Source organism: Balaenoptera acutorostrata, chromosome 9 (assembly GCF_949987535.1).
Source record: "Balaenoptera acutorostrata chromosome 9, mBalAcu1.1, whole genome shotgun sequence".
In the NCBI taxonomy this organism is placed as follows: domain Eukaryota; kingdom Metazoa; phylum Chordata; class Mammalia; order Artiodactyla; family Balaenopteridae; genus Balaenoptera; species Balaenoptera acutorostrata.
In genome coordinates, this window is record NC_080072.1 from 112,400,222 (window position 1) to 112,412,853 (window position 12,632).

Consider the following 12,632-nt stretch of genomic DNA (forward strand, 5'->3'; position numbering starts at 1 on the left):
GCAGCTGAGGGTCTCCTGTGGGATGGCTGGTGGCCGCGAGGCCACGTTTGCACCTCCTATTTGCCCCTTTAAAAACAATCCGCAGCAAAGGGCAGCCCTAGAAATTTCGGAGTTTTTTCTTCCTTAGGACTCTGGCTCCTAGCTCTGTCTTTGTAGTGTAACCATGTCGTCCAGTAATAATGCCCCCAGAGGACTGTGATGCCCCCACAGGCAATGCCACGTGGCTTTGGTGCAGCGGGTGGGTGTCATGGCCTGTGGGCGGAGGTGCTCCGGGCCGGGGGGGGGCAGGGGCAGCAGGCCGCGTCTTCTGACCCCCCCTCTTCTCCAGATGACCTCAACGTCGGCGGGATTATTGGGGGAGTCCTGGTTGTCCTGACTGTACTGGCCCTGATCACAGTGGGCATCTGCTGTGCCTACAGGCGTGGTTACTTCGTCAACAAGCAGCAGAGCGGGGACAGGTGAGCCTGTCCTACACGAACGAGGTTCCAGTGGGCACGTCTGTGGTCCCCCGGGGTCACTCGGCTCCCCCTCCTCTGTTTCAGCTACAAGAACCCAGGGAAGCCGGATGGAGTTAACTACATCAGGACGGACGAGGAGGTAAGGCAGCCTAGAGGCTGCAGTGTCCCGAGCAGGGAAGATGATGACATTCCCGAGAACCAAGCAGGTCCGTAGAAGAGATTTCTGAGTCACGTCCGAAGCGCGAGCCCTCAGCCCTGCCCCTGGCTGTGCGCTCGCGGGGCACTCAGGCCTCGCGGCCTCTCCTCAGAGCACGCTGTGGGGAAGCGGTGTCAGGCTCCCTTCCCACCGCACGCTGGGCCCTGCGTGGCCGCGGGCCGCCCTCTAACCCGGCGTTGGCCTTGCAGGGTGACTTCAGACACAAGTCCTCGTTCGTGATCTAGACGGCAGCACGGCCGCATGCACACGTGGATACCTCCACGGGGGACCCTGCTGGGAGCAGCCCCGCGAGGGGAGCCAGACGGGGCTGGACATGCACACGAAAGCTTTTTGTTTTGGCCAAAGTTGACTGCTACTCCTTTCTTACTTTTTAACAAGCCACACGAATAAAAGAGTATTCCTCAAGATGGGCACAGTCACAAGGCCAAAAAGTGACCGGGTTCTCAAGGCCGACCCCATCGGGGTCTGGGTGGCCTCAGGGCAGGCGCCAAGGGCCCGGGAGGCGTGGTGATCTGCCCCGTGGCAGGTGGTGTTGGCATCGGTATCCAAGGGCTGGCAGAGGGGGTCAAGGCGTGAGCCTCAGCTGCAGTGACCTGGCTTCACGGTGGCCCGTGAGCCGGGGGCCAAGTGGTCAGGCCACTTCGTCCTGAGGCTTTGCTGTCACTGCCCTAGCGTCCATCTTGGGGAATCTTTTGGGTCAGCGTTTTATAACAACAGTCCAAATCAGGAAGGTAAATTGCTTGTTAGAAGGAGGGAATCTTCTTACCTGTGGGAACCCTGCTCATCCATGGAGGGTCCCAGTGTTGAAGAAAGACCTTCATCTTACGCTAAATCTGAAATGGTACTGATACAATGTTCTGCTTTTCTATGGGTGTTTATTTTATAAAATTTTACATTCTAAATTTTTGCTAAAGATGTATTTTGACTATTGAAAATTTCTATTTAAACTGTAAATAAGTTGTCATACAATGTTAAATAACCTCTTTTTTTAAAAGTTCAACTTAAGGCAGGAGCCCAAGCTGCTCCTGTTCAATTGGAAACACCACTGTTTCTTGTGCTTAGGAAACCTTTAAGAAAATTCCAGTTGAGTATTGTCTTGGTCTGTTGGCATCTCTCCAGAAGGGACACGAGGGGCTCTCGGGTTAGCGTCACACTGCCTCTTCCTCGGGCTACTCAGACCACCTCTGCCCCAGACCCAGACGCAGTGCGCAGACCGTGCTGGTTGGTACCCGGGGTCGGGCCGCACGCCTGCTCGGAGTGGTGTTGGCTCCTGGCTCCAGGCCAGCCCGCCCGCCCACCCACCCTCGTCCGATGCCCCGACGCTGACCGTGCGTGGATCAGCCCTACCTAAGGGTGCCATTCACCTACCACGTGGGTCAACCCAGGACGGCGGCAAGGGCGGGGTCCTCGGTGTGGCTCCCCAGCCTAGCTTCCCTGGGACAGAGGTTTTTGGCTGAAGATGGCTCAGGAAACAGCAGCCCTGCTGTCTGGCTTTTAAATTCATTTTACTTACTTGTGTAGTTCATACGACGGTCCAGGGCCAAAGGCAGTTTTGAAATCAAATCTGTTACCTACATTTATATTTTTTTAAAGACAACGAACCCCACTGTCCCTCTCTGCCATAAAGACAGCGCCGGTTCTGTCTCGCCTCACAGGAAGCTGTTCTGCAGGGCCGCAAGGCCAGCCTCTGAAGAACAGCAGGAAGGGCGGCCGGGCGACGGCCCGACTGACGATGGGCAAAGTGTGTGCCTGAGTCAAAGGCAACTTCCTGATCGTGCCCCACATGCTGCCTGCTTTGTGGGGGCGTCAGGAACAGCACCCTTTGTTCTTAGCCTCAGACACGCTGCTGTGTTAACTCAGTGTGAAGCCCTTGGGAGCAAGGAGCTTCTCAGAAGGATGCCTCCGACTGTGTTACAGGATGGTTTTTATGTAGAACAGAGTCGTCTTGGGATGAAGCTTTCAGTGTCTTCTTACTTGAATACTCGAGACTTCCGTTGCCCTTTCTTTTCTGAGTCGTGTGAACGCTCTGTCGTGGAGTATTTATTTGCAGCAGCAGAGGGCAGCACCTCGTCACGCTGGGGTGCCTGACTTCTTCCGTCTGGGTCTTGAGAGCGTAGACCTAAGACCATCCCTTCATCCTCAGCTCCTCTGGGTGGAGAAGGGTAGGGCCCTTCCGCCTGTGGGGGCAGCTCCAGCCTCCTCCTCGGCTGTCATAGTGATGGGGTAGTCTTCTTGCACCCTAAAACCTCCGCCCTGCTGCCACGTGACCTGGCTCTGACGGAGGAGAGAGGAGTGAGTGTGGGGTCTGGGAGGTTGCTGCGCGTCGCTGTAAAAACGCAGACAGAAAAGGAGCATCGAGTGATTTTAAGATGTAAACGTTGCTGGAGACGAGGCCACGTGGGCTGCCGGGGCCTTTGTGTGGCTGCAGCTGTACACAGTGCCACAGACCTGTGCTACTAACAAACACACCTGTGAGTTGGTATTTCTTAAACCTCATTTATAAAAGCTTCTAAAAAAAAAAAGCAGCTCAGCCTCTTCATTCCTCTCCTTCCTGGGGCGTGTCCGGCGCGGCCCTAGGTTTGAAGCGCTGGACGGAGGTGAGGGTGTTCGCTTAGGGGCAGCCCTGTGACTGACTCCGTGCACGCGTGTCAGCTCACACACGGGAGCTGGGGGGTCACGACATCCACCCTCTTATCCAACCGCCCCGTCACGTGCAGGACACGCAAGCAGCAACCCTGTGCTTTTACTTCTGTAGAACTGGGATTAAGACGTGAACCAAACAGATTTCTTTCTGGTCATTCTTGGACAAAACACACACATACAAGTGCTTTAAGGTTACCTGACGGCGCCGACAGAGGAACCTAAGGCCACTCTCCCACAGGAACAGCCCTTAGCGGACTGCGTGCGTATTAGCGCCGCTCTTGCTCCGGGTGGGGAACACACAGGGTTTTCTTAAGCAGAGACGTGTGGTCTGTGCTAAGATGTCTGCTGTGAGGAGACAGACAGAGGCAGGGACAGAGGACCTGGACGTTAAAGACAGATTGAGTCCTTTTTTCCTAACGGGGAAGATTTGGGTTCTTAAACACTTCATGTCAATTAAATGACTACCGATAAAAGTCCTGCGCTAAAAATTCTCAAAGGCTGTACTTTTATTCATTTGAAAAAGCTTTAAAAGTCTGCAATTTATAAATAAGAATAGAAAAAATATTACAATCAAGATTTTGACATCAGATACGGGAAACTATGTACTTAGTATAACGAACTGAAATCAGCTAACAGAAGCTTGACTTACAGAAGAGAAAGCTCAAGGATTGTGTTCTTTAACGACCAGAACAGCGCTTATGAGAAGGGACTGGATATTTTCAAAGCTTTTTTTTTAAATTCACAAATCTCTCGGTTTATTGCACACAATTAGCACATGACACAGGCTGGCTGAAGTGGGGAAAAGAGGGTCACAAACCACGGTGGGGAGAAGCCGGGGAAAGAGGCCCTTCTGCAAGAGCAGGACCTCCAGTCCAGCAAGGGTCCCTGGAGAAGCAGCGTGGGAAGCCGCCCTCTGACAGCCTCCTTCCCTCTGGAGTAAAGTTACAGTATTAAATGCCTAAGGCATTTCTCTAGTATTTTACACTTTTTAACCAGGTATTTCATAAGGAGAAATTGAAAAGGTTGACCAACCACACAGGTGAAAAGCTAGGCGGCGCTGGACTCACTAGGCGAGCCCTTTGCTCACGGTGGAAGCGTCTGGGGCCAGGAGCACAGTGGTCAGTTGGCTGTTTTCAGGGGGGCCTTGCGGCGTGACCTCCTGGGGGCTGTGCTGTCCTTTCCTCTGGCGGGAGATGTCACTTTCCACTGTGGAGGCTGCGGGGGCCTGGGGGGAATAGGCGTGTCACCTGGGGTGTCACCTGGGGTGGGACGGCCCCCCGCCCCCCAACGGGAACACGTCTGGGCGGGGGCTGGGGAACTTACGGCATGTCGGGCAGCGACAGACAAAGAAGGTTGTCCCCCTGGCCCGGGGCCTCCGACACGCCCAGACTTCCTGAGGTGCCGGCACGGCTCGTGGACCTGGCCGGGGGGGAGTGGCCTCTGACGGGAAAGGGTGTCCGGGGTGAGCTGATGTAGCTGAGTCCCGCTCCAAACGTGACATTCTGGATGGTCCCTGGGTGGCGGGAAGAGTCAGGGGAGGGTTAGTGAAGGCCTTCAGGGAGAGGAACTGAACGAGGTCAGATGCGGGTCCACTCAGGCCCACGCGGTGCCCGAGCCCGGCCTCCGTCATCGGGCCACCCTGCAGCACCAGACCGCTGGCCTGACCACCCTCCGAGAACCGGCGCCCACAGCCTTGGCTTCTCGCCGGCCACTTGTCGTGCCTGAGGCCCCACCGCAGCTCAGATCCCCCTGCAGAGTCCCCCGCTCTTCCTGTCACTGCTCCAGAGTCCCCTGAAGATGCTGCCCTGCTCCCTCCCTCCCTCTGGTCACTGCAGCCCTGCTGCTACCCCAGATGTCCCCTCGCCTGCCACCTCCCCTCCCACCTTGGTCAGACTCGGGCTCTGCGTCCCACAGGTTGTGTGAGCTACTGTGGGAACCTCGAGTTTCTTAATCTCTAAAGGGGAGACACATGCACCTCCCTCAGGAGAACTGCCAGGTTTGAATGAGATCACTTGTGTTAAGTCCTTAACACAGTACTTGGTACAAGGTAAGTGCTGAAAACACTGAACCATGACTGTCGTTTACTACCTGGGTCCCCCCATCCCCCGAGGCAAATCTGCGCCCAGATCCGCGCGTGCACCCCGGTGGCTCTGTGCTCAGGGGGCCTGGCCCCCACTGCCCCCGAGATGCCCCCACCTTGTAGCCGGCAGGCGTGCTGTCACTGCACGCACCAGGACGGCCGGGCTCTGGGCATCCCCTGCGCCGTGGCTGGCTAGCGTCTGTCGGTGCATCCGTGGTGCCGTGGGCCCAGGAGCCTCTCGCGCCCCCTGAACAGGCAGCAGCAGGGCATGTTTCCACCGCTGCTGTCCAGACCCTGGGCCCCCGGGGGCTCCGAGCCCCCTCCCCGCACAGCCTGGCGCGTCCAGGCGGCAGCACCTTCGCCACCGACTTACAGCGTTAAGAGGGACTTGCTACCCCCCACCTCCCCCCATTTTCAGTTAAAATCTGGCTCTGAAAATCCCTCATTTCCACTCGGCAGAAATGCCGTGTCCACACCGAGTGCAGCTGAGACCACTTCCCCATGGTCACTCCACCTGAGAAGTGGTGACAGAACCGGTATATAAACCAGAGAAGGCAGAACGTGGGCTTCTTAAGTTATCTGATAATTCTCAGAGGAGGGAGAGCTAGGAGGAAATCTTCCAGCATTTCTTTCTGGTTCAGTGTGAGGAGAGAGCCCCAGGAATTTTACATTCAAGAGACTTGAGAAAGTAGTCTCACTTCCAGTGCAAATCCAAGTGGCAGCAGCCGGGCCTCCTGTGAGGGGCTCGTGCAGTCAGGACAGAGCAGGGACTGGGGGACAAGCAGAGGACGGGAACTGCACTCCCTCCCACAGCGTCTGGCACCAAACCGCCAGGACAGGAGCACAGAACATACACCGCACTCTTCTGCTTGAAAAAGGGTGACTTTTTACATACATAACATTCGACCCGTTCGACATACAGGAGCCCAAATTACCCCTGCTCTTCATGACAAAAGCTGTCACGATTCAGGCGTCATCTGGGGAGGGGTGGGGTAGGAGTTCTGTTCATCCATTAATCTCCCTTAAAAGGACGACTTGGATGAAAATCATCTCTAACCGGTTAAGGATTCTAAGAGCTCACAGGTAACAGAGCCACCAGGCAAGGCGCACGAACACAGCATGTGCCCAGTAAGTGCTCGCTGACGGGGCAGACTGCGCGACGGCCCAATGCCCTGAGGCCTCAGCATCACGGGGAACGGCTCATTCCGCTCCTCCTGTAACAACGCCTACGACCAGCTCTGAGAGCGCAGTGGGGCCGGAGCAGGAGCACCCAAGTTCTTGCCCAGCTCGGCCACCCACCTGACCTCTTACCACGCCGACTCGCAGCCCTCAGCGTCCAGGCCCGGACAGCCCCCGGACATGGTGAAGAGCAAACAGTTACAAACCAAAGCCAGATGGGCGGTGAAGGACTTGCAAGTGTGGTGCCAGGGGCACCTCATCCACTCTGAGGGTCAAACGGGGCTTCTTCTGGAAGTGAAGGGGTGACGGCCAGGGGAGGGGCCCCAGGACGCGGATGACAGGAGAGCGGGGCTCCTGCACCCTTGGGAGGACTGCCCACCCTGGGATGCAGAGCCAGGGGCAGGTGGCGGGATATGGGCAGAGGCCCATGGGCCACGCCAGGCGGGGCCTTGCAAACATCCTACAGACTCTGGACAGGCAGAGTTTCTTCATACTGCAGTACTTTGCTCAAAATAATGGTTTTTATGGGTTTTGAGATAATAGGCTATATAAAACGAGTAATAGGAATAAACACACTTCTAACTCACCTCTGTTTTTAAATAGAAGGAAAGCACGGGACGTTAGAAAAACCTCCCGGTGGGAGAGAGAGGACACAGGCTGTCCTCACGGCCAGCAGGGGAGGCTTCAGCCCGCTCGGTCAGCCCGCAGTGACGCGCGGTGCCGCAAGCGCTGACGCCTGGCCCCTGAAGCGGGTGGCCTGAGGTGCTGGCCACCTGAGGAGTCACAGGTGTAAAAGCACCTGGAAGAGGGCGGCAGCCAGCTGTGCCCAGTCTGACCTGATGCCCCGCGACGCGGCTGAAGCAGCTCTGCTGCGACCCCCGCACACGCGGTACCTGCCGCAGAGCCAGGAGAGCGGCTCGTCCCCGCGAACCACTTACGGTCAGGGGTGCTGATCGCCCGCTTCGTTATGAGGTCAAGAGCTCCGCTGGACTCCTGCTCCAAGCCCTGCGAGGACACTGGGATGAAATGGGAGAGCGTTACCTCTCTGAAAACCCAAACAGACCCAGGGACAAAACATTCCAATGAGAAAAAACACTTGCAACTACACAATACACTTAATGTCCCAAATAAAGTGTTCTTTTAAAGAGGTAATTCAGAAAGATACAAATAAATGACAAACACAAGAAACAACGGCCTTTCTCACTGGGATTCAAACAAGTGGAAATGAAAATGAAAATGTTTGGTCTATAAAGCTCAGCAGAGAAAGTGGAAAATTATGAAACCAGTGTTTCTCTGTAGGACCTGGGCTCTCATGGGCCACGGCAGGGGTGTCACTGAGGGGAACTGGAGACGACAGTTTGACCATCAAAAGGTTAAAGACATTCAGGGGGGTTAATCCTAAAGCTCACACACATACAAGACTGTATGTTCCAGGATGTTCTTTGCGATGTGCTTTGTTTCAAAACGTTGAGAAAACCTACATTTCCAGGAATGGGCAGGTGAGGAACATGTCATGGCCGCCAAGGCACTGCAGAGGGGCGACAGGAAGCCCTCCCCGTGTTGCTGTGGTCGTGGGACTGTGTGCAGGACAGTTACGAAGCCACACAACCTCCACCACAACTGCATACACAAAACCACACACACACCTCACAGCTAGGGCTGGGTCTCCACGTCACCCCATTTTCCAGATCCTCCATCATAAACAGGATTGTTTTACTCCCTGTGACCCCAAGTCCCCAAAGTCCCTTGTTTAAAGACAACAAACAGAAATGCTTTGATGGGGAAGGAGAAGGGGGCCCGGGTCTCCGAGAGCCCTGGAGCCGCCCGGTGGACTCACCGCGCTCAGGGGGCTCGCCTGGGCTCTCGGGACACATGGTGAAGGGTGGCAGCCCCACTCTCCGGCCGCGATGCCGGCCGCTTGACTCCACGGCCTTCTTGACGGAATTCAGGATGGCGATGGTGCTCGGCGACATGGGCCTGTTGTCGCAAAGACACCAGTGAAGCAGAGGTGAGACGCGCCCTCACCCTCCCTCGGGCCCAATCTGCGCCAACACACGAACAATGCTCAGGGTGACCTGGGAGGTGCCTCTGGGGACGTGGTGACTCGGCCCTGCACACCTGGCTTTGGGCACCAGCCTCTTCAGTGGCCCGGTGTCCAGGGACAGAGGTGCAGGCATGTGGGCAGCGTGGGGCCTGGACGTGGACGGCTGGCTGGCGGCGGTGCCCACGGTGCCATTTTCTCGGCCGGCAGGAGCTGGCGATTCCAAACTTGGAACAACCTGTCGCAGAAGAGAAATTAAGACTATGTATCTTCCAACACTTAACGTCAAGAAATGTTTACACCCTCTGAGCAGTTCCGTGTCAGACCGGTGCCCCGGGCAGCTGCCTGGCACGGCACTCACAGGGCTGTCAGGGATTCTGGGAGAGCAGCGCACCCCGAGGGGGGCTGCGGGGGAGACCAGGTTCTCTGCCATCAAAGAGCAAGGACCCTCAGCAGGGTCCTCGCTCTCCGGGAACTTGCACGCTCCCCCCGCTGGGACTCAGTGACTTTCCAGATGGGCGGGGGCGACGGAGAGAAGGCCCTTGGCGATGTTGTCCGCGGGACACAGGAACACTGAGCCACCCTCAGGCCTCCAGCCACCCCAGGGCCTCGCTCGGACGATGGCGCTCACACGTGCATGCTGGGCCATGCCGGGGAGGCGGGCGGCAGGGAGCGGACTGGAGAGGGGCCGTCCACCCACCTGCCCGGCCCGCGCCCCCTCGGCGCTCGCGGCCGCCCCGTCCGCCTCGGCCCGCCGCGCCAGCTCCTGCTCCTGGGCCAGCTGCTCCTGGTACCGCTTCATGTCATACTCGAGCTCTGAGGCCAACTGCTTGTCAACCGCGAAGAAATCCTTGATTTCATCTCGGTAATCCTGCATCACCTCCTAAAACAGACCCAAGGCATCCGTGAGCATTCTCTTGAATAAGGGAATGAGCTCTCCCACATGACGTCATCAATAACAGGAACAGCACTGAGGACACGTGCTGAGAGCAGGCGGTTTCCACTACGTCGACCGACGAGTGAACCTGACGGTATTTCCCCAGAAAGTGCCGGCTGCACTGTACTGACCACACGGGCAGGGGCCTGAGCCCCTGGACGCTTCCCGCGTATCTGCCAGGTAACCCAGAATCCCACTGTCTTAGCCTAAAGCAGCCCGTCACAGGGCACAGAACTGCCCTGACAGCTAGATGGGGGTGGAGGTGTATCTGGGCAGCCTGGCTCGGCTCTGGGTCACCACCAGTGCAAAGGCTCTTGCGGTGCCACGAGGCAGCCCCTCAGGAATCCCAGCCAGAGGCTGGGGAGCGGGCAACACACAGTGTCCTGGCTGGAGCCGGCCACGGGGAGCTGCCCACACCGGCCTTCTCAGGGGATGCAGCTGCGGCTTGGAGCCACCTGCACGTCCTGACGGAGGCTGCGAGCACGTCAGGGCGCGGATGCTCTCAGGTCTTAAGGGCGGATGCTAGGACCCAGCCTCTCTGCCATGAGGAAGACACCATTTTCCCTAACATGTTGGAGGAAGAAAAGATCTACCGTGGCCCCAACCACTAGGGGATGAGACCCACCCAGTCCTCCAGCCGCCCCAGGGCTCCCAGGTGGAGGAGAGGACTGCGGGAGCTGCTCCGACGGGGTCCACATGAAGCCGTGCCACCCTCCTCGGTTAAAGCCGTGTGGCCGTGCTCGGTGTGTGCTCAGAAACGGGGACTTACTTTCCTCACGTGTTTAAGGAGTCTACCTAGGACCTAAGCTCTTTTTATTCCTCTCTGAGGTTTAGCAGGGCAAGAAAAACATGAGTGACCTGAAGTCCTCATTTTCTCCACAGTCAGCCTGTCTTTCCCACCTTCACTTCTGTATGATAAAGAGATATTTGAAAAATTATTATTCAATCTAATTCTTTCAGAGCCCTTTGTGGAAAAAAATGATTCTTAGCATTTTCTGAGGAAGAAAATAGCCTAGTGTAAACAAAAAGGAAAAAAATGCTGCATTTCTTTCTAATTGAAAGATTCTGCAGAGAGGCCTGAGGCCTCATTTATGTCCGCTCTGCATGTACGCGTGCCCCACTGCGCAGACCAGGGTCAGGACGCCCCGAAGCCACTGCTCTGGACAGCGTCTCCCGACTGGGAACCCAGAGACAGCGTTGGAGGCAAGAGTCCTGAATTAAACGATGAGCATTTCCACTTTATCCCACACGAGTAAACTAAGACGAGGGCTCTGCTTGTGGCCGCAGCTGAGAAGCTTCAAAACTGAATGTAATTGTCAGCAAGGACAGACTCAACTGCCCGAAAAAGGCAGGACCAGCTTCCGAGGAACCTGCGGAGTCAATCTGTCTTCCCCGCAGTCAAAGGCCGGTCTGGGGCACAGCTCCGAGCCCAGATGCACCCATGGTCAGGACTGCGGGACATCCTGAGTAACCAACGGGGGCGTGGCACCAACCACAAATCCCGAGGCCGTCTTTACCCTGAGATAGTGCATGAGTTCCCGCAGAGCTGGGATCTTATTCTTCTCTAGTACAGACTTCAGGGAGATGATAATTGGAATAATATTTTCTATGAAATTCCTCTTCTGAACCTGTGGTAACACAAACAAAGACTGTGTGAGATGCACAAAGTTCTGAAAGACAAAGACTTTCCCTCAGCCTAGTTCTGCCTGCGTGGCCGATCTCGTACACGACCTAAGTTTACTTTTTATTTTTGATATGATTCTGGGGATTGGAGAGGAACGCCACCTCAGCTGGGGAGACTGTAAAACCATTACCTCAAAATGCTCAGAGGGCTTTGTAAAGCAGGATGCAGACAAGTACTATTCTTATTTCTAAACAAGAAAAAGAAACTAGAAATACAGTTAACCCTTGAACAACCCCAGTCTGTAAGTTACAGAGATTTTCAACTGCGTGGGAAGAGGTGCCCCAGCCCCTGCACTGCTCAAGGGACAACTGAGTGAAGAACTTGACACAAGCTCCAAACCTCCCCACAACCCACCACGGACCTCTGGCTCCTCGCCGGACCCCTCCTTTCAACATCCTCCCTGGGACTGGGGACATCCGCGTCCCTGCAGGTGGGAGGGCGACACGGGAGGGGCCAGGCCTGGAGACGGTTTGCGTGTCCCCCTCTGTAACTCTGCACACATTTAGAATGTGCTGGGTAAATTTACACAGTGCCTTCGCAGTCTTCACCAAGAACAATCACTAACCACAAAGGTCTGCACTAAATCTCTTAGAATTAAAAATAACTCATTACAGTAGCCCACATATGCAAGACTATCATTCTGAATCTGAAAATTATTCTTTTCCTCATTTACAGTCACTAGTATATGTTCCTTACTTGTAATCCACTCATTTCTAAAAAGTCTTATCAGAGTTCTTGAAACAGGAGGGCAAAGACTAAAGGAATAAATAATTTAATAAAGATGAGTCTGAGCAGAGGCTAAGTATAGGGAAAGCCTTAAAAAATGGCTTAAATGCATTCACTCCACAAATATCATCCAACACCTTCTCCCTACCAGACACAAGGCTAAGCCCCAGGGCTACAGAAATGAGGCCAAGAACTCTTGCCTTCAAGTTACTTCTAGGCCAGGCTGTGCGTTACAGTGTGTGGCCAGGTGACGAGTGGCAGGTGTTAAGGGACTTTGGAAGGGGGATGCCTAAGAGGGAAGGAGCAGGGCGGGATGTGTATCAGGGAAGACCTTTGGGATGTGCAGGGATTAGGTGGCAGCAGGCGAGGACGGGGTGGGACAGGGCACCTTGGGCAGAAACGGCAGCGCGCAAAGGCACAGAGCAGGAGAGCACATCTCCACGGAGGCCGAGAGTCAGCAGGCTGGAGGGATGGGAGGAGGAGTGGAGGGAAGGGCACGCTGTGCACACAGGAGTTCTGTGTGCCTTGAAGAACTGGGATTTTATCCAGAAGGTGACAGGAAGCCACCAACCCACTTATTAAAGATATCATTGATGAGGTGTAACTTACATACCATAACATTTACCCATGTTAGGTGAACAGATGAACAAGTTTTGGCACAAGTATA

The 12,632-nt window shown here is 55.5% G+C and overlaps 2 protein-coding genes across 5 annotated transcripts in view; one reads left to right on the plus strand and one right to left on the minus strand.

Annotated features, from left to right (window-relative positions):
* JAM3 (junctional adhesion molecule 3) overlaps positions 1 to 1,082 on the plus strand; it is a 57,895-nt gene extending 56,813 nt beyond the window's left edge. The window contains exons 7-9 of the mRNA XM_057552518.1: positions 329 to 458; positions 543 to 597; positions 864 to 1,082. Coding sequence (XP_057408501.1) covers positions 329 to 458; positions 543 to 597; positions 864 to 899 — 221 coding nt within the window. The 3' untranslated portion in view covers positions 900 to 1,082. The remainder of the gene's footprint in view (positions 1 to 328; positions 459 to 542; positions 598 to 863) is intronic.
* Positions 1,083 to 3,797: 2,715 nt separating this feature from the next.
* NCAPD3 (non-SMC condensin II complex subunit D3) overlaps positions 3,798 to 12,632 on the minus strand; it is a 66,743-nt gene continuing 57,908 nt past the window's right edge. For all 4 annotated transcript variants that reach the window (XM_007183326.2, XM_057552516.1, XM_057552517.1 and 1 more), the window contains exons 28-34: positions 11,073 to 11,183; positions 9,319 to 9,501; positions 8,696 to 8,856; positions 8,415 to 8,554; positions 7,516 to 7,593; positions 4,642 to 4,831; positions 3,798 to 4,543 (exon numbers count right to left, since the gene is read on the minus strand). In XM_007183326.2, the coding sequence (XP_007183388.2) occupies positions 4,438 to 4,543; positions 4,642 to 4,831; positions 7,516 to 7,593; positions 8,415 to 8,554; positions 8,696 to 8,856; positions 9,319 to 9,501; positions 11,073 to 11,183 (969 nt within the window). In that variant the 3' untranslated portion in view covers positions 3,798 to 4,437. The remainder of the gene's footprint in view (positions 4,544 to 4,641; positions 4,832 to 7,515; positions 7,594 to 8,414; positions 8,555 to 8,695; positions 8,857 to 9,318; positions 9,502 to 11,072; positions 11,184 to 12,632) is intronic.